The 18,885-nt window shown below is 45.2% G+C and overlaps 1 protein-coding gene and 1 long non-coding RNA gene across 4 annotated transcripts in view; one reads left to right on the top strand and one right to left on the bottom strand.

Moving 5' to 3' along the window:
- The window catches only part of LOC103690865 (uncharacterized), a 30,615-nt gene extending 25,351 nt beyond the window's left edge, over positions 1-5,264 (top strand). For 2 of the 3 annotated variants that reach the window (XR_010056677.1, XR_010056676.1), the window contains exon 4: positions 4,804-5,264. This is a non-coding gene — a long non-coding RNA (uncharacterized LOC103690865). Of the gene's footprint in view, positions 1-2,295; positions 2,635-4,803 lie in introns of those variants that run through there. The other variant, XR_001840613.3, reaches the window with a different exon arrangement.
- Positions 5,265-6,628: 1,364 nt separating this feature from the next.
- Cd209f (CD209f molecule) lies at positions 6,629-9,705 on the bottom strand. Its single transcript, XM_001068161.8, has 8 exons — positions 9,544-9,705; positions 9,331-9,396; positions 9,136-9,219; positions 8,727-8,795; positions 8,398-8,484; positions 7,969-8,120; positions 7,452-7,564; positions 6,629-7,086 (listed from the first exon to the last, which is right to left on the bottom strand). The coding sequence occupies exons 1-8, from the start codon at positions 9,644-9,646 to the stop codon at positions 6,927-6,929; spliced, it is 834 nt and encodes a 277-aa protein (XP_001068161.4). The 5' UTR covers positions 9,647-9,705; the 3' UTR covers positions 6,629-6,926.
- Between the last annotated feature and the right edge of the window lie 9,180 nt (positions 9,706-18,885).

The raw sequence follows: 18,885 nt of genomic DNA, 5'->3' as shown, positions 1-18,885 counted from the left end.
ACTGTCTGTTGGGTTATACTGATACTCTTTCCAAACATCATGAGCCTCTCAAGTGTCTGCTTCAGAGAAACATCACATGCCCCTTTACAAAGCAACTTCCAGGAAAACACCACGTGTCTGTTCTCAGCAAAACATCCTCCCATGTATATGCTGCAGCAAAATATCCTCTCATAAGCCAGTTTCTAGGAAAACATCACATGACGCAACAGAGTCTCCAAGGAAACCAGAAATTCCCACCTCACACCCGTGTACCTCTACACGAAGTCAACTTAAGCATGATGAGTGATGTCTGATTTTTTTCTAGACAGAGAACTCAGTATATAGTACTGGCTGTCCTGAAGTTCAATCACCTAAAGCAGAACTCAGAGATCCACCTGCCTCTGACTTCCAAGAGTCAGAATCGTGATCCTGCACCACCACGCCCAGCTTAGATGTGTCTTGACTTTGGTTTATAAGCATTTTGATAAGGTGCGTGCGTGCGTGCGTGCGTGCGTGCGTGCGTGCGTGTGTGTGTGTGTGTTGTCCGTGTTTGTCAGAGAGCTTGGTTTATTATTGTTGTTGTGTTCTTATTTTTGCTACCAGGATAAAACATAGCTTCTTACTTGAGTATCGGTCAGTTCTTTAAAGATCCAGCAGAATCAGCTGTGAACCCATTTGTGTATCGCGAGCACTTTCTCCACGTAGTTGGTGTACAAGTGGGTGCTCACATATTGTGGAGAACGGAGGAAAACTTAGAGGAGTCAGTTTTCCCTTCCACCATGTGGGTTAAGGGGATCAAACTTAAATCTTGAGGCTTATCAGCAAGTATCCTTACCAGCTGAGCTACATCACTGGTCCTATACTAAGAATTTTAGTCATCAGTTGAACTTAAAGAATTGATATTTTATTAAGCTCCTATCTTATTAATGTGCTCTTAAACATATGTTTAAAGAACATTGATTTAGAGCCTACCAACATTTGCCTATAAAACCAAGACTAGCCTGGGCAACAGGAAAACTTGTCTCAAACAAAGCAAGAATAAAATACTCTTCTAAAAAAATCCACCCAAACCAAACCACACCTATACCAGTAAACAGTGATATATAAGAAAAACAATTAAATGGGGAGATGTTTATCCTCTTTTTTTTTTTTTTTTTTTGGAGCTGAGGACCGAACCCAGGGCCTTGCGCTTGCTAGGCAAGCGCTCTACCACTGAGCTAAATCCCCAACCCCTGATGTTTATCCTCTTGCAAGATAAATCTTTCATTCTACAAATTGCCCTGGTAATTGTGTTTTATTGCAGCCACAGAAAAGTAACCAATAAAACTCCTAACACAAATAAGCAAAAAATGTAAAAACAGAAATGCAAACCTGTTGGCTTTGATTGTTACAAACTTGGGATATACAGTAAAAGATCCATTTATATACAGATGCATATATATGTCAACTATTTTATATTTATACATTTATTTATTATTTATTTGGGACATGGGTAGATGGGCATGGCAACACAGCATGTGTGGAGATCAGAGGACAATTTGTAGGAATTTCTCTTCTTTCATCATGTGGGTTTCCAGGGATCAAACATAAGTCTTCACTCTCCTTAACTGCTGAGCGGGCTCATCAGCCTCTAGTAGTGGTCATAGAATCTCCTACAAAGAGTTTGGGATGTTCACATCTAGCTTATTGGACCCTCTCCCTCCCACCTTCCCACCCTGACATTCCCCTACACTGTGGCATTGAGCCTTGGCAGGACCAAGGGCTTCTCCTCCCATTGGTGCCCAACAAGGCCACCCTCTGCTACATATGCATCTGGAGCCATGGGTCTGTCCATGTGTAGTCTTTGGATGGTGGTTTAGTCCCTGGGAGCTCAGGTTGGTTGGTATTGTTGTTCTTATGGGTTGCAAACCCCTTCAGCATCTTCAATCCTTTCTCTAACTCCTCCACTGGAGACCCTGTTCTAGTTCTCTCTCTCTCTCTCTCTCTCTCTCTCTCTCTCTCTCTCTCTCTCTCTCTCTCATACACACACACACACACACACACACACACACACACACACACACACACACACTTTATTAAAGTATCAAAGGGAATTTATTAGAATGACTTTGCATGCTGTGTGTGATCCAGCTAATCCAACAATTTTACTGGCTCTAAATGGAAGGAGCCCAGTGGCTGAACGTTTCAGCTGCTCTTCAGTAGACATTGGAATCTCAAAGAAGTAGGCTTTAGTGCCAGTGAAGGAGTGGACTTGCCAGCAAGGTAGGAGCAAGCAGACAAAGAGCACAAGCTTCTCTTTTCCATGTCCTTACATAGGCTTCCAGCAGAAGGTGCATCCCAGATTAAAGGTGTGTCTTCCTGCTCAAGATCCAAAACAAAGGCATGTGATGAAAACCTCAAAAGATTCACACTAGAAGGGGATTTACCCACTTCAAACCAAGCCAAAAAAAAAAAAAAAAGCCTTATGGTGTGCCCTCCATTTCTGGACTATAGTTCATTGCCGATGTTCTCAAGTTGACAATCAAGAATAGCCATCTGACCATCTGAGGGTGTTTTTAGAGATGTTTAACTGTGGGAGGGAAGGCCATTCTTAAGGTGGTTGGCGCTACCCAAAGGGCTGTACTCCACCCCTGAATAAAAACTGCAAGAAGAGTACCAGTGTTCAGTTCTGTCTGCTTCCTAAGACCAAACGCAATGTGACCAGCTACTGTAGATTCTGGGCACCGCAGTGGGCTGCAGTCCTCAACGAATAATAAATCCTGCCAGAATAAATCCCGCATTTGCTTTTGCCAGGTGATTTATTTCAGCACTGAGTCGAATGATACCATGGGTGAGTATCTTAGGGTTCTGCAGTTGTGATAAAACACCACTGCCAAAAGCAAGTCAGGGAAGAAAGTTTACTTTATCTACACATCTGTATCACAGTCTGTCATCAGAGGAAGTCAGGGTAGGAACTCAAGGCAGGAACTGAGGCAGGCGGAAGCCATGGAAGAACACTGTCTCGCGGCTTACTCTGGCTGCTCTCTTATACACTCCAGGCCCGTCTTTCCAGCATTGGCACAATCTACAGTAGGCCTTTTGCACCAGTCACTAATTAAGAAAATACCCTACAGGCTTGTCAATTAATTAATTAATTGACATTCTGATCATAGCTTCCCTTCCCTCCTCTCCTCCCAGTCGTCTTTCTCTTCTCCTCCTCATACCTCCCCCTTTCTTTGAGAAGAAAGGGAGGCTTATAGGCATTTTCTAATCATGGTTCTTTCTTCTCAGATAACCCCGGCTTGTTCAAGTTGATAAAAATATCATGCAGGGAAATTGAACCTTTGTCAGCTTCACACAGAAACTGAGTCGTTGCTAAACCATAACACTTTCTAAGATCTCAATATTAATGTCACAACATAAAATAGTTCAACTTTTACAATCCCACAGTTTTGTTTTTTTTTTTAATTTAAGCCTCTTGCCTGGGTGGTGGTGGTGGTGGAGGTGGTGGTGGTGGTGGTGGTGGTGGTGGTGGAGGTGGTGGTGGTGGTGGTGGTGGTGGTGGAGGTGGTGGTGGTGGTGGTGGTGGTGGTGGAGGTGGTGGTGGTGGTGGTGGTGGTGGTGGTGGCTTATGCCCTTAATCCCAGTACTCTGAAGGAAGAGGCAGGTGGATAGCTGTGAGTTTGGGGCCAGTCTAGTCTACAGCGTGAGTTTCAGTACAGTCAGGGGTACCCCGTCTTGAAAAAAACAAAACAAAACAAAACAAAAATTCCAGTCTCTTTAAGACATCCAAAGTCTCTTTCAAAATCCAGATCCTCTCTAACACTCCAAAGTCTTTTTAAAATTACAAAGTTTGTCTAAAATATTCAAGGACTCTAAAGTTGCAGTTTCTCCAAGATATCCAAGGTTTTGTAACTGTAGGCTTCTGTATAATAAAAAAATTAAATTCTTTGAGCTCTACCAAAGGCAGTAGCCAGCGAGGTGGGAGGGTCACAGGCCATCAGGCAAGTGCAGAGAGAGGGAGTGGCCCCTTATCAAGGAGGTGATTTTCCCTGGGACAGGCTCCCTCCGTTGGTCCTGAGTCAGAGAGGGAAGCAAGGCAGCCATGAAGGCAGAGGCTGTGCAGCAGAGCAAAGCTTTTCGCGATGTCTGGCGCCACCCAGAGGACTGAGAGAAAAATTTCCTCCGAGATACTAAAAGCTCCCTTAAGCTGGCTTCCTTCCTTCCTTCCTCCCTCCCTCCTTCCCTCCCTCCCTCCCTTCTTTCTTTTCCTTCCTTCCTTCTTGCCTTCCTTTTTTCTTTCTTTCTTCCTTCTTTCCTCCTTCCCTTTCTTTCTTACTTTCCTTCTTTCTTCCATTTCCTTCATTCTTTCTTTTTCTTCCTTTCTCTATTTTTCATTTTCAATAATTTACTTTTTATTACTTTACATCCCGATCACAGCCCCCCTCCCGCCTCTTCTCCAAGTCCTACCCTGACAAATCCCTCCTGCCACTGCCCCTTCCCCTTCTCCTCAGAGAATGGGAGGCCCCCTTGGGTACTGCCCCACCATGGGACATCTAGTCCCAGTAGGACTAGGCCCAGCCAGGCAGTCCAGGGAGGGGGAAGTGGATCCAAAGGCAGGGGAACAGAGACCAAGACAACCCCCGCTCTGCTTGCTGGGGGACCCACATGAAGACCAATATGCACACTTGCTACAGATGTATAGGGGGCCTAGGTCCAGCTCCTTCATGCTCCCTGGTTGGTGGTCCAGTCTCTGTGAGCCCCCATGGTCCCATGTTAGTAGTTCTTCTTGTGGTGTCCTTGACACCTCAGGCTTGCCCAAATCTACCTTCCACTTTTCCACAGGACTTCCTGAACTCTGCCTGATGTTTGGCTGTGGGTCACTGCGTCTGCCTCCATCTGCTGCTGAACGAAGCCTCTCAGAAGACAGTCATGCTAGGCTCCTGTCTCCGAGCATAGCATCATTAATAGTATTAATGGGTCTCAGACTGGGGCAGTCGTTGGTCGGCTGCTCCCTCAGTCTCGGCTCCGTCTTTATTCCTAAACATCTCGTAGGCAGGACACATTTTGAGCTGGAGGTTTTATGGGTGATTGACATCCCCCTCCCTCCCTCTGGAAGTCCCACCTGGCTACAGGAGGTGGCCACTTCAGCCTCTATATCCAGTTATACCAGTCCTAGGTATATACCCAAAAGATGGTCCATCTGCTCAACTATGCTTATAGCAACTTTATTCATAATATCTAGAAACATCCTATATATCCCTCAACTCAAGAATGGATAAAGAAAATGTGGTATGCCCACACAATGGAATACTGTTCGGCTATTAATAGCAAAGACATCATGAATTTTGCAGGCAAATGGATGGAACTTGAGAATATCATCCCGGATGAGGTAACCCAGGGCCAGAAAGACATGTATGGTATCTATTCACTTATAAGTTGCTATTGGCCATAAAGTGCAGGACAAGCATGCTACAATCCACAGACCCAAAGCAACTGCATAATAAGAAGGTCCCAAGGGTGTGTATGTACAAATCTCACTCGGAAGGGGAAACTGCACAGTTATTTGAGGTGGACAGAGAGAGGGATCTGGGTAGGAGAGAGGGTGAGGAGGGGATCAGAGAAGGGCAATCAGGCGTGGAGAGAAGGCAGGCAGGAGAGGGCTGGGAGTGAGAACAGAAATGGGCGGGGCATCTGTGGTGACTAGCTAGAAGCCTGGGATGGGGATGAGGATACGGGGAGTCTATTGGGGTGATCATAGCTGAGATTCCCTTAGGTTTCTAGGTACTAGGGAGAGGCAGAGTCTTTGGTATCACCAACACAAAGAGCCTTCCTGGCTGGGAGACAGTAGGCTCTGGAGACAGCTTTCCTGAGGGAGAGATGCTGTGTGGGGTTCTTTATCTTTCCCCTGGCCTTAGGTGCCAGGAGGAGCTGGTGCTCAAGGAAAGGGGAATACCAGGATGACACTGGTTTGCTTCTTGAGAACATGAACCTGGGGGGGGGGTGGAAGAAGCACACAAGCACGCGACGCCAGGCAGAAGGTCGAGACAAGACAAATGGGAGAAGGCAGGAAGTGAGGTCTGGGTTTCTGCTGCCTGTAGCTGAAGCCACCTTGAGGTTTGGGTGGCTCTTTGTAGCCTAGGGGGAACCCCAGAGGGATGGTCATTCCTTGACTAGTCCCACGGAGGTTTCTTTTGCTAGCAAAGTATGTGCTAAGCTCTAGAACCACTGTGGCATTTTATTTGAGTGCTGGGTATAGTGGCACAAAAACAGGAAGGAGTGCTTGGGGGTGGGTCTGTGAATAAATAATTGGTTATGAATGAATGAATGAATGAATGAATGAAGAAAGACAGATAGACACGGATAATATGAAAACATGAATGTGAATTAGACTGCACTCAGTGGAGTACAGGTACCAACTCAGTGTTTTTAAAAATATTCATCCAGGTGTCATGCTGCATGCTTTAATTCCAGTACTCAGGATGCAAAACTGGCAGGCCAGGTGAGTTCAAAGCCAGCCAGGAGTACATAATGAGAGTCTGTTCCAAACAAGCAGAGAATTGTAGACACTAATATCCTAGTTAATATCAAACATTTCAAAGCTTTACCAATGAATGCAGCGTCCAGGAATAGAGAATCCACTAAGTGAAAAAAGAAATCAGACCATGTGTGAACTTAGTCATCTGCTTATTACTTTATTTGGATAAAATGGACTCAGAGAGCCATCCATGCTAGGCCCCCTGGGATGTATCACTGAGCTACGCCCCAGCCCCAAGTGTATGACTCTACTGGGGCATTCATGGGTTTGGGATTTGTGTAACTGAAATCACCCACAGGGGAAGAGGGAAGAGCTGCAGGGGACGGGGCCCCAGGGACTCTCTCAGGATCTCAAAGGACTCAGAACAGGGGCACTGAGATGCACCGGGTGGCTGGATCTGGAGCAGAGTGCCCCCAAGGTGCCTGTGTGACTAGGGAAGCGCAGACCTTGCGTGACCAGGGCAGGGAGTCGAGGGCTGCTCACAGACCCAGAAGTTGTTTGCAGAACAAGTGCTGTCATTCCATTTATCTTCTGCTATGACCACACAGTCCTCGTCCCCTGCATTATTGGGCTCCCCCTCTTTCCAGAAGCTGTAAACATTACTAGTTGTCAGAGACAGCCATCCTGCCCAGAACCACCCACTCCTCATTCACTGCCAAAGTCACGAACCTCGGGCTTTCATAGACTAAGTCTGAGGACCAAGCCAGTGGACAGGAGTCCAGGACAGGGCTTAGCAAAATGTGGGTTCTCACTTTGCTCACCACCTCACCTCCATAAGAACCGTCCCAGCAAGGTGAATTGGAGACTCGGGCTTATGCTCAAAGGACAGAAAGCCCAGGGATATGGGGTCCTGGATTCGAAATGTCCCTGGTGTTTTCTAACACTGAAGGCTGTGTTTAGACTGAGGGCCATCTCCCCGCCAGATGCCTCTGGCCCATGGATTTTGAGTGTTCACCTGAGTTTAAGTGGGGTGTCATCCACCCACTGCCAGGAACCTTCGCGTTGATGATCGCTGAGGCCAATCCAGGTAAGCTGAGACTGTCTGATGTGCCAGTATTTGAGGAATTGCTGGACGGAGGTAGGAGTCAGGAGGATGGACAGAGGATACCTCCACCCCTCCAAAAGCCCACTCTTCCCTGCCTTCACACAGATTCTTTCTGCACTCAAGCCTAGTGCTGTTAATTTAGTTTTCTGGCATCCATGGGTGTGGGTTAAAGGGCACACATGAGGAAATAAAGTTGGTCTATATCTCAGTCCCACAGGTGTGTCCCAAGAGAGTTGCACAAAAACTCAAAGCTTCTCTGACTCCCTTCAGTCCTAACTCACCTCTCACATGTTCTTCCCCTATGGGACGTCCCCACTCCACTGTGCTTCCTCCTACAGGAAGCCCCCTCAGACAGCATCTCCTCCACATCCCATAGCTTCCTCTCTAGAGTCCAATGCCTAGGATAGATTGTTGTGGCCCCACTTACCTGCTCTGCAACACTGTTGACGATCACCAGGTGGGCCCCAAGATCCTTGCAGGAGGAGGCAGAGGCTCCCCAGCTGGCCAGGGTTCTCGAGAAGAGGTAGCAGCTTCCCTGGAAGAACTCCCAGTCCCAGGGACAGGGCCGGCACAGGCCAGCTACAGAGCAAACACTGAGCTCAGTGTCTGGGTTCTCTTCTCCCCTCTGCCCTGGACTTTAGAGCCCAGAGCTTGTCTCCTGTTTCTGTTACAATTCAGAGCTCCCAAAACCCAGACCACAATCCCTGTGCTCTATCCTGCGTGCCTCAGACCTAGAAGGTGGATGCCAACCCCTCTGTGACCCCTCTGTGACCCCTCTGTGACCCCTCTGGTGAGCCCTCTGTGACCCCTTTGGTGAGCCTTCTGTTTCGACCTGACTCAAGCCCCGGAGCCTCACCCAGCGAGGCGTTGAACTGAGTCAGCTGTTGCTGGATCTGCTGGATCTGCTCCAAGCCAGTGTATGTCTGCTCCTGAGGAACAGCAACTACAAGGAGAGGTTGGCAACAATTAAGCAACAACTGTGTGTCTGGTCCCCCACGAAATCACAGTTGATGGTCACAGTGACGCCAGGAGCCCATTTTACAGACCAGAACACTCAGCCTCAGACTCTGTCAGTCCCAACAGGTCTCTGGCCTCCCCCATCCTGCCATGCATCCAGCACGCGAGTGCCTATGGTTACCTACCTCACCCAACCTGAGTGCCCTCTCCTCCTAGAGCCCCAGTTACCTTTCCCAAAGCTGGAACTCCCCTTCTGATCCTGGGTCTGTCCCTGTGGGTTTGCACAGATCCTGGAAACTTCGAGAGAGAAGAGCACACACACACCCTCTTATGATGCTGACAGTACCTGGCTGTGCCAAGTGCAGTTGCAAGGGAAAGATGACCCCATTTCAGAGAGGGACAGTAAGTTGCTGCTGGTCACAAATGAAATGAGGGGTGTGGACTTCAGATGTCCCAGCTGTGGGGAATCTGGGGACTGGCAAGGATCATCACAGAGGGAAAATCTAAGAGTTCAGCTACTGTCCCATGCTGGAGTTCTCGCTTAACAAGTGCAAAAATAAAATAATAAACAAAATGAAAACAGATGCCCTCCCCCCCCCCACTCCAGACTCCTTTCCCCAGCCCTGCCCTGACTTACTTTGAACCAGGGTGGCCAACATAAGCAAAAAGAGGCCCAAAGAGATGAGAAGCGGCAGAAGCCAGGGGGCTCGGGTCAGATGTCCTGCAGAACCCACAGATGGGCAGAGCTGAGCTCCCAGGGTGAAGATCCTGCCCTGCTGTGTTCATTCTGCAGAGGATCCCTGACCTCTCTGCCCCTGAACCACCCTGTTACCTTGCAAACTCTTGGAGCTGCAAATGAGACCCTCAGGGTCATGGTCTTCCAATGTGACCTCCTCCTCTGAATGGGACAGAACATAAGCATCTGACCTTCAAAGCTCCACCACCTCCCTCATCCCACCAAGCTGGAGGCCAGGTCCAGAGTCCAGATCACCCTGGATCCTGGATCCTGCCCTCCCGAAAGCACTTAGAGGATGCCCAGCCTCACCATGGTTGTTCGGCTGGTGGAGCTCTGGCTTTCCTGCCATCTTCTGCTTCTCTGGACTCCCCCTCTCCTCCTTCCCTCTGACCTGGGATTTATATAACCCCATGGCCCTCCGTAGCACTCTCTGTGAGGTTCACTCTTCTCTGACTCAGGGGAAAAAAAAGGAACAGGATGGGGACACCCTCACCCCGGAAAAGTGTGGGGAGAGAGACATTGCTTGACACAGCTAGAAGAGCAGGTTGTAGAGTGGGGACAGGGGCTGGGAGGTATATTTTAGTAGCCTTAGCTCGAGGTGGCCATTTACAGCACTGTGCAGGCAGAGGAGAGCAAGCAATGAACTGATGCGTGTTACTGATCAGCTTGTTTTCGCCTTCGCATCCTGTGACCTCTCGTCTAAAGAATGGGGCAACCCACGAGGTTTTCCTACTTCAATGAAGCAAGGTAATCCTCCACAGACTTGCCCGGAAGCCTGTTCCCCAGGTGATTCTAACTTCTCATGAGCTGTTCCTCTACAACTCACACTCCATACAGGGACTTGCACCATCACCATATACAAGTTTTATTTACTCTTCTGCGAAATGGAATGGTGTCTCTGTCTTCCAACGAAAAGCTGACGTTTAGTGTTGTGCAGGGGAATGTGTGCAAACAATGTATGCTATGATGATGGAGTCTCAGACACTGTGCTGCATGGTCCTTGTGGCATAGCTAACTCAGCTCTGAGGGGAGAGTGGTCCCTGGTGGTCAGTTGCTCCCAGCTGAGTTTTACTTTGTAGGTGTTGAAAAGAATATTCCACCTTCGAGGGAAGCCTCTTAAGGCTTGGGATGTTCTAGCATACACAGGCTAAACTAAGGCCCCTGGCACCTATGTAACAGACACGCTCAGTCCCCATGGTACTGTCCCTAAAGCTGTTGCCTGACGGTGGTATCCATTCCCCAACAGGGCTGCCTTGTCTGGACTCAGTGGGAGAGGATGCGCCTAACCCTGCCGAGACTTGACATGTCAGTGTTGGGGGATAACTGGGAGGAGGGCACCCTCTCAGAGGAAAAGGGGAGGGAGATGGGAAGGGACTCTGTGAAGGGGAGACCAGGAGGGGAGGCAGTGTTTGGGATGGAAAACAAACAAACAAGAGGTGAAACATTCCATCCCTGCAGGGGAGCCCTTTAAAACCCCAGAAATAAAGAAGTCAAAAGCTTCAGGAAGTCCTTGGAGCTCAGCAGATGCTCTAAGTTCCTCCCCAAGCATAAGCAGGAGCGACTCTGAGAGACCCTTTCAGACCAGCTGAGCTCCTAGAAGAGGCTCAGGCCAACTGAGCTAGCTACAAGAGACATTCTGCGACCTGGATTGTGCTGTGTGCTCAGGGATTCTGGTTGTGGAGCGCTTTCACCCATGCTGGGGTGAGCTTACCACAATGCAACTGCCTTTGAATCATTTCTGCTTCCATGAGTGAGCCCTCCCACACACTCTTGTAAGGAACCACAGTGAACTCACCAAGTTGGTCTCTGGTAGTTTCTTTACTTCAGTCTGACCTTAATTCCCTATCTCAGATGCATAGATGTCTGTCACCTCTCCTAGGAGCAGTGTCCTATAACAGAGGATGCCGCTCTGGCCTTTCCAGGTGACCTTTGACCTGAGATCCTCTCCATTCCTATCAGGTTACAAATAGTGTTGGGACTCAGTGCTCCCAGTTGGGCTGTGTTACTCGCCAGTTTTGAGGGAAGAATTTCACAAGATGTCAGCCCAGATGAGGTTCCTCTGGAACAGTGGGCGGAACATGACAGCAGTCACCCCACTGTACATGTGTGGGGTAACAGAACACATGTAACTCCAAGCACACACACAACCAAATATTCCCATATCCTGGTGCTGGGACTGCTGCTGGCTTCTGGGACTTAGACTATTTCTTGTGACTTCAATGGCTGGAAAAGGTCAGGGAGTTCTCCAGGGTCTCTTTTTGAAAATAGACTCCAAAACAAACTAGAAGACCAAAACATAACTACTTATAACCACACTCATCTGATTTTTGACAAAGAGGACAATAACAATATAGCAGAGCAAAGTCAATGTCTTCGATAAATGGTGCTGGGAAAACTGGATGTGCACATGCAGGCGCATTAAATTAGACCTGTATCTATGACTTCATACAAAAATTAGCTCCAAGTGGATGAAAGACCTCAATTTGAAACCCGAAACACTAAAACTGCTAGAAGGAAACAAGATACTCTACAAGCTATAGCTGCAGGAAAGGCTGTTTCTGAACAGGCTAGGGATTTGCCAAGGAATTAAGGCCAACAATTGACAACTGGGCCTCATAAAACAATAAGCTTTAGCACAGCTCAGAAAACAATCAATGGAGTGAGGAAGCCCACAGAATGGGAGGCAATCTTTGCCAACTGTACGTCTGACAGAGGATTAATATCTAGAATCTATTGAGAACTAAAAAAAACCAAAAAGTCTGTCATCCTTAGAAATTAGAGAAATGCAAATTAAAACAATTTTGAGAATTTTATCTTACCCCAGTCAGAATGGCTAAGAACAGCAAAACAAGGGACATTAAGTGTTGGTGAGGTTGTGGGGAAAAGAGAACCCTGAGTCACTGTTGGATACAGCCATTATGGAGATTCCTCAAAAGTTAAAAAATCTACCCAGCTACACCTCTCTTAAGAGTATGCCAAAGGACTCAACATCTATTCCACAGACACTTGCTCAGCCGTTCTGATTGCTGCTCTATTCACAACAGCTAGGAACTGGAAAGAACCTGAATGTCCTTCAACAGATAATGAAAATGTGACACATACAGACAATGGATTACTGTTCACGTATCAGTAAAAAAGGTAAATCATAAAGTTTGCAGGAAAACTAATGGAACTAGAAAAAGTATATTGAGTGGGGGTAGTCCAGACCGAAATAGACAAAGTTCCCATGGTCTCTCTCATCTGTGGTTCCCACTTCCAGTCCTCAGATATAAGTGGCAAGAAAGCCTCTCTTTACAGCTTTATAGATCACCACAGAAAACAGAACTGGACAACACAGAGGGCAATGAATAATGGGGAACCTGGCCCCAGTAGGCACATGCACACCTCAGCTCCTGAATCTATGGCCAAAGGAAGGGTAGAAAGATTGAAGACCCAGAAGACCTGGAAGTCTGTTGTGAAATGATCTCTCCTAGAAATGGCCATCTACACAAGACCAGAACACTGGTAATATCAACAGACACATTAATGTGTAAGGGAAATTCCCATAGGATCCCACCTCTAGACACAGAACTACAGGCAAAGAGTGACTGCAGGGAGAAGGAGAACTAGCCTCCCTGAGGGCTGAGCTCCTGTATTGGTTGTCCACTGTAGAGTGCTAAGCCCTGAAACACACACACACACACACACACACACACACACACACACACACACACACACACACACACACACGGCAATAATAAAGAAAAAGGGGGGGAAACATGGAAGGGGATGGGTGAAGAAAATGGAGAGTAAATTTCTAATGTCATTATGTTACTGATCACTTTGTATAAATCTGCATGAAAACTTTAAAGCAGTGTTAATTTTGGATGAAATGTCTATGCTGGTAGACATTATTTTAAACTATGTGCATATGTACATGAAGGAGTTAGATTCCCTGGATCTGAAGTTATAGGCAGTTGTGATGTAGGTGCTGGGTATTGAACTCAGATCCTCTGAAAGTGAAGTACCCCCCCCCGCCCCACCCCCTGCCTCGGTTCCTGTAAGCATCATTATAGTCAAGGAAATGAACGACCAAGAGGTAAGGATGAAAACTTGTGTCAGCCCAACTTAATGAGTCTGGGTCAATCTTCTGGAGAGTCTGATGTCAGTGGTTTGTTGTATGTCTATTAAACACAGTACAATTTGAGAAAACGTCTCCAGGCAAAAATCACTCCAATTCTAGGTGTGGAATAAAGCTTAAGAAACTCCTATGCAAAGTACAGGTGACCGCGAGGATGGGGCTCTGTAGCTAAAGGGCCTAGGATCTGATGTGGTCTCTCACGGAGATGGCACAGAGGTCCGAAGACTATAAAATACATGGGGTGTCTTCCCGAAGGATGGCTTACGTTACCTGGGAGTTAAGTATAAAGGTCTAGGGAGGGAAGAGTCTGGGACAAACATTACCAGGAGGACTTGGGTGAAGTCTGCCTTCACAGATAACGAAAGGTCTCCAGGCCATTAACATACACTCCCAGACTTCTTGGGGGGACAGCAATATTTTATTTTGACCATTGATGAGACACCCCATGCATGTTTAATATTCCTGGTTTCTCTAGAGTTTATCAGTGAGTACAGGAACCTCGTGCCTTCTACACTTTTTAAAAAAATTTATGTTTAAATTTTTTTATTAATTTTAATTATTTATATTCCAGATGTTGTTCCCCATCCCCAGTCCCACTCCTGCAATTTTTGTCTCATGGCCTCTACCCTTTGCTCCTGAGAGGGTATGACCCCCAGATATCCTCCTTCCCTGGGGCATCAAGTTTCTGCAGGATTAGATGCAGCCTCTCCAACTGAGGCCAGACTAGGCAGTCTCCTGCTACACATGCCTGGGGCCCCAGGGTCCAGGTGAGTTGACACTGTTGGTCTTCCTATGGGGTTGCCATCCCCTTTAGCTCCTCCAATCATTCCCCTAACTCTTCCATAGGGATCCCCAACCTCAGTCCAATGGTTGGCTGTGAGAATCTGCATCTGTCTCTGTCAGCTGCTGGTAGAGCCTCTTAGAGGACAGACATGCTAGGCTCATGTCTGCAAGCACAACATAGCATCAGTAATCGTGTTAGGGTTTGGTGCCTGCCTTAGGGATGGACCCAAAGTTGGGCCAGTTACTGGACAACCTTTCCTTCAGTCTCTTCTCCATTTTTGTCCCTGAATTTCTTTTAGACAGGAATAATTCTGGGTCAAAACATTTGAAGCTAGGTGGGTGGTGGTGCCATCACTCCACTGGGGGTCCTGTTTATCTGCTGGAGGTGGTCTCTTCAGGTTCCTTCTCCCCACTGATGGGCATTTTGGCTAATGTCATCCCTATTGAGTCCTGGGAGCCTCTCACATCCCAAGTCTGGGACTTTCTAGAGATCCTCCCCTGCTCTCCCCACAAGCTGCATATTTCTATTCATTCTTCTGGCCCCCTGGGTTTCTCTCCTGTTTCCCCTTATACCTGATCCTGTCCCCCCTTTCCACTCCCACCCACTTCCCTCCTTCTCTCTGCCTACCATGATTATTTTGTTCTCCCTTATAAGTGAGATTGAAGCATCATCAGTTGAGCCTTTCTTCTTGTTAAACTTCTTATGGTCTGTGAGTTGTATCATGGGTATTCTGTACCTTTTAGTTACTATCCACTTATCAGTGAGTACATACCACACATGTCTTTTGGGTGTGGTTACCTCACTCAGGATGATATTTTCTAGTTCCATCCGCTTGCCTGCAAAATTCTTGATGTCCTCATCTTTAAGAGCAGAATGGTATTCCGTCATGTAAATGAACCACATTTTCTGTATCCATTTTTCAGCTGAGGGACATCTGGGTTGCTTCTAGGTTTTGGCCATTATGGATAAGGCTTCTATGAAGATAGTGGAGCACATGTCTTTGTGGTATGGTGGGGCATCTTTTGGGTATATGCTAGGAGCAGTATAGCTGGGTCTTCAGGTAGAATTATTTCCAATTTTCTGAGGAAGCACTAGATTGATTACCAGAATGGTTGTATCAGTTTGCAATCCCATCAGCAATGGAGGCGTGTTCCTCCTTCTCCACCTGTTCATCAGCATGTGCTGCCACTTGAATTATTGATCTTAGCCATTTTGATTGGTATAAGGTAGAATCTCAGGATCGTTGTAATTTGCATTTCTCTGATGACTAAGGATATTGAACATTTCTGTAAGTGCGTCTTTGCTATTCAAGATTCCTCTATTGAAAATTCGCTGTTTAGCTCTGTACCAATTTTTAAATTGGTTATTTTTTTTTTGAGTTTAACTTCTTGAGTTCTGGGTTGGGGATTTAGCTCAGTGGTAGAGCGCTTGCCTAGGAAGCGCAAGGCCCTGGGTTCGGTCCCCAGCTCCGGGGGAAAAAAAAAAGAACCAAAAAAAAAAAAAAAAAACCCAACTTCTTGAGTTCTTTATATATTTTGGATATTAGCCCTCTATTAGATATATGGTTAGTGAAGATCTTTTTCTTTTTTTCTTTTTTCTTTTTTTCGGAGCTGGGGACCGAACCCAGGGCCTTGCGCTTCCTAGGCAAGCGCTCTACCACTGAGCTAAATCCCCAACCCCTTGAAGATCTTTGTCTAATTTGTAGGTTGCTGTTTTGTACTATTGAGAATGTCCTTTGCCCCATAGAAGCTTCTCAGTTTCATGAGGTCCTATTTACTAACTGTTGATCTTAGAGCCTGAGCCATTGGTGTTCTGTTCAGGAAGCTTTCCCCTGTGTCAATGCATTCGGGGCTCTTTCCCACTTTCTCTTTTTTTAGATTCAGTGTATCTGGTTTTACGTGGAGATTCTTGATCCACTTGAACTTTATACAAGGTGATAAATATGGATCTATTTTCATTCTTCTACATGCAGATCACCAGGTAGACCAGCACCATTTTTTCAAAATGCTTTTTTTCCTCCAATGTATGTTTTTGATTTCTTTGTCAAAGATCAAGTGTCCATATGTGTATGGGTTCATATCTGGGTCTTCAATTCTATTCCATTGATCCACCTGTCTGTCTATGTACCAATAACATGAGTCTTTTAAATCACTATTTCTCTGTAGTACACATTTAGGTCAGGGATGATGATCCCTCCAGAAGTTCTTTTATTGTTGAGAATTGTTTTCTTTATTCTGGAACTTTTGTTATTCCATGTGAAGTTGAGAATTACTCTTTTATCTCTGTGAAGAATTATGTCAGAATTTTGATGAGCATTGCATTGAATCTGTAGATTGCTTTTGATAAGATGACTATTTTCACTATGTTAATCTGACCAAACCCTGAGCATGGAAGATATTTTTATCTTCTGAGGTCTTCTTTGATTTCTTTCTTCAGGGACTTGAAGTTTTTGTCACAGAACTTTCACTTGCTTTGTTAGAGTCACACCAAGACATTTTATATCATTTGTGGCTTTTGTAAAGGATATCATTTTCCATAATTTCTTTCTCAGCTTGTTTATCATGTATATGAAGAAAGGTTACTGATTTATTTGAGTTAATTTTATATGCAGTCACGTTGCTAAAGTTGTTCATCAGCCATAGGAGTTCTCTGGCAGAATTTTAGGGGTTGCTTATGTATATTATATCTTCTGTTAATAGTGATACTTGGGTTTCTGCCCTTCCAACTTGTATTCCCTTGATCTTCTTTTGTTGTCTTATTGCTGTATCTAGAACTTCAAGTACTACATAGAATACATAGGGAGAGAGTGGGCAGCTTTGTTTTGTCCATGATTTTAGTGGGATTGCTTCAAATTTCTCTCAATTTAATTTGATGTTGGCAGTTGGCTTGAGGTATATTGCTTTTATTATGTTTAGGTATGTGCCATAAATTCCTGATCTCTACAAGATTTTAACACGAAGGGTATTATATTTAGTCAAAGGCTTTTTCAGCATCTAATGAGATGATCATTTAAATTTTTTCAATGGTGGCTGCGAGCATCTGCCTCTTTATTTATAAGGTTCTGGCAAAGCCTCTCAGCAAACAGCTATATCAGGCTCCTGTCAGCATGTACTTCTTGGCATCTGTAATATCGTCTGGGTTTGGTGGCTGTATATGGGGTGCATCTCCATGAGGGGCAGTCTCTGGATGGCCTTTCAGTCTCTGCTCCACACTTTGTTTCTGTATTCCTCCTGTGGTTGGGATGTTTTTAATGACTGCCCCTATTTCCTTTGGTGTTGTGGGCTGTTTAGATAGTTTACCTGATCTTGATTTAACTTTGTTATGTGGTATCTGTCTAGAAAATCATCTAGATTTTCAGTTTTGTTGAATATAAGCTTTTGTAGTAAGATCTGATGATTTTTTGAATTTCCTTAGTTGCTGTTGTTATGTCTCCTTTTTCATTTTGGATTTCATGAATTTGGGTACTGTGCTCTTTAGTTAGCTTGGCTAAGGCCTTATCTATTTTGTTGATTTTCTCAAAGAACAAGCTCTTGGTGTTGTTGATTCTTTGTATTGTTCTTTTTGTTTCTAATTGGTCGTTTTCAGCCCTGAATTTGGCTATTTCCTGCCTTCTACTCCTTTTGGCTGTGTTTGCTTCTTTTTGTTCTAGAGTTTCAGGTATACTGTTCAGTTGCTAGTATGGGATCTCTTCAATTTCTTTATGAAGGCACTTAGTACTACCATTTCAGTTTTCCTCTTAGCCCTGCTTTCATGTGTCCCATAGGTTTGGGTATGTTGTGCCTTCATTTTTATTGCATTCTACAAAGTCGTTAAATTCTTTCTTTACTTCTTCCCTGACCAAGTTATTATTGAATAGAGTGTTGTTCAGTTTCCATCAGTATGTGGGCTTTCTGTTGTTATTGAAGTCAAGCCTTAGTCCATGGTGATCTGATCGAACGAATGAATTATTTCAATCTCCTTATTTCTTATTGAGGCCTGTTTTGTGTCCTATTACAGTGTCAGTTTTGGAGAAGGTTCTATGAGGTGCTGAGAAGAAGGTATATTCTTTTGTTTTGGGTGAAATATTTACAGATATCTGTTAAATCCATTTGGTTCATAACTTGTGTTAGTTTCACTGTATCTCTGTTTAGTTTGTTTTATTGATCTGTCAAATGGCGAAAGTCGGGTGTTGAAGTCTCACACTATTACTGTGTGAGGCTCACTGTGTGTTTTGAGCTTTAGTAAGGTTTCCTTTATGATGTGGGTGCCCTTGCATTTGGAGCATAGTTGAATTGAGACTTCATTTTTGTGGATTTTTCCTTTGCTGAGTATAAAGTGTCCTTTCCTTTCTCTTTTAAATACTTTTAGTTGAAGTCTATTTTATTGGATATTAGAATGGCTACTCCAGCTTGTTTCTTGGTAACATTTGCTTGGAAAATTTTTTTCCAGCCATTTACTCTAAGGTAGTGTCTTTTTTTGTTCCCGAGGTGTGTTTCTTGTATGCTGCAAAATGATGGATCCTATTTATGTACCCAGTCTGAAAGCCTTTGTCTTTCATTGGGATTGAGTTCATTGATCTTGAGAGATATTAAAGACCAATGATTGTTGAATCTTGAGAGATATTAAAGACCAATGATTGTTGGTTTCTGTTATTTTTGTTGTTGGTGGTGGTACTATGTGTATGTGACTCTCTTCTTTTGAGTTAGTTATGAGATAATTAATTTCTTGTGTTTTCTTGGGTGTAGTTACCTTTGTTGTGTTGGAGTTG

Source organism: Rattus norvegicus, chromosome 12 (assembly GCF_036323735.1).
Source record: "Rattus norvegicus strain BN/NHsdMcwi chromosome 12, GRCr8, whole genome shotgun sequence".
NCBI classification, from domain to species: Eukaryota; Metazoa; Chordata; class Mammalia; order Rodentia; family Muridae; genus Rattus; species Rattus norvegicus.
The sequence above is the reverse complement of the archived record's forward strand: the minus strand, read 5'-3'. Positions and strand labels throughout refer to the sequence as shown.

What these genes read in the sequence shown, in the direction of transcription:
- Cd209f (XM_001068161.8), bottom strand. Translation starts at nt 9,646, where the DNA reads ATGGGGTTATATAAATCCCAGGTCAGAGGGAAGGAGGAGAGGGGGAGT. An exon ending in TCAGTTCAACGCCTCGCTGG is followed by an intron (nt 8,121 to 8,397) that starts GTGAGGCTCCGG and finishes TTTGCTCTGTAG; the next exon opens with CTGGCCTGTGCCGGCCCTGT. An exon ending in TCAACAGTGTTGCAGAGCAG is followed by an intron (nt 7,565 to 7,968) that starts GTAAGTGGGGCC and finishes ACCTCCGTCCAG; the next exon opens with CAATTCCTCAAATACTGGCA.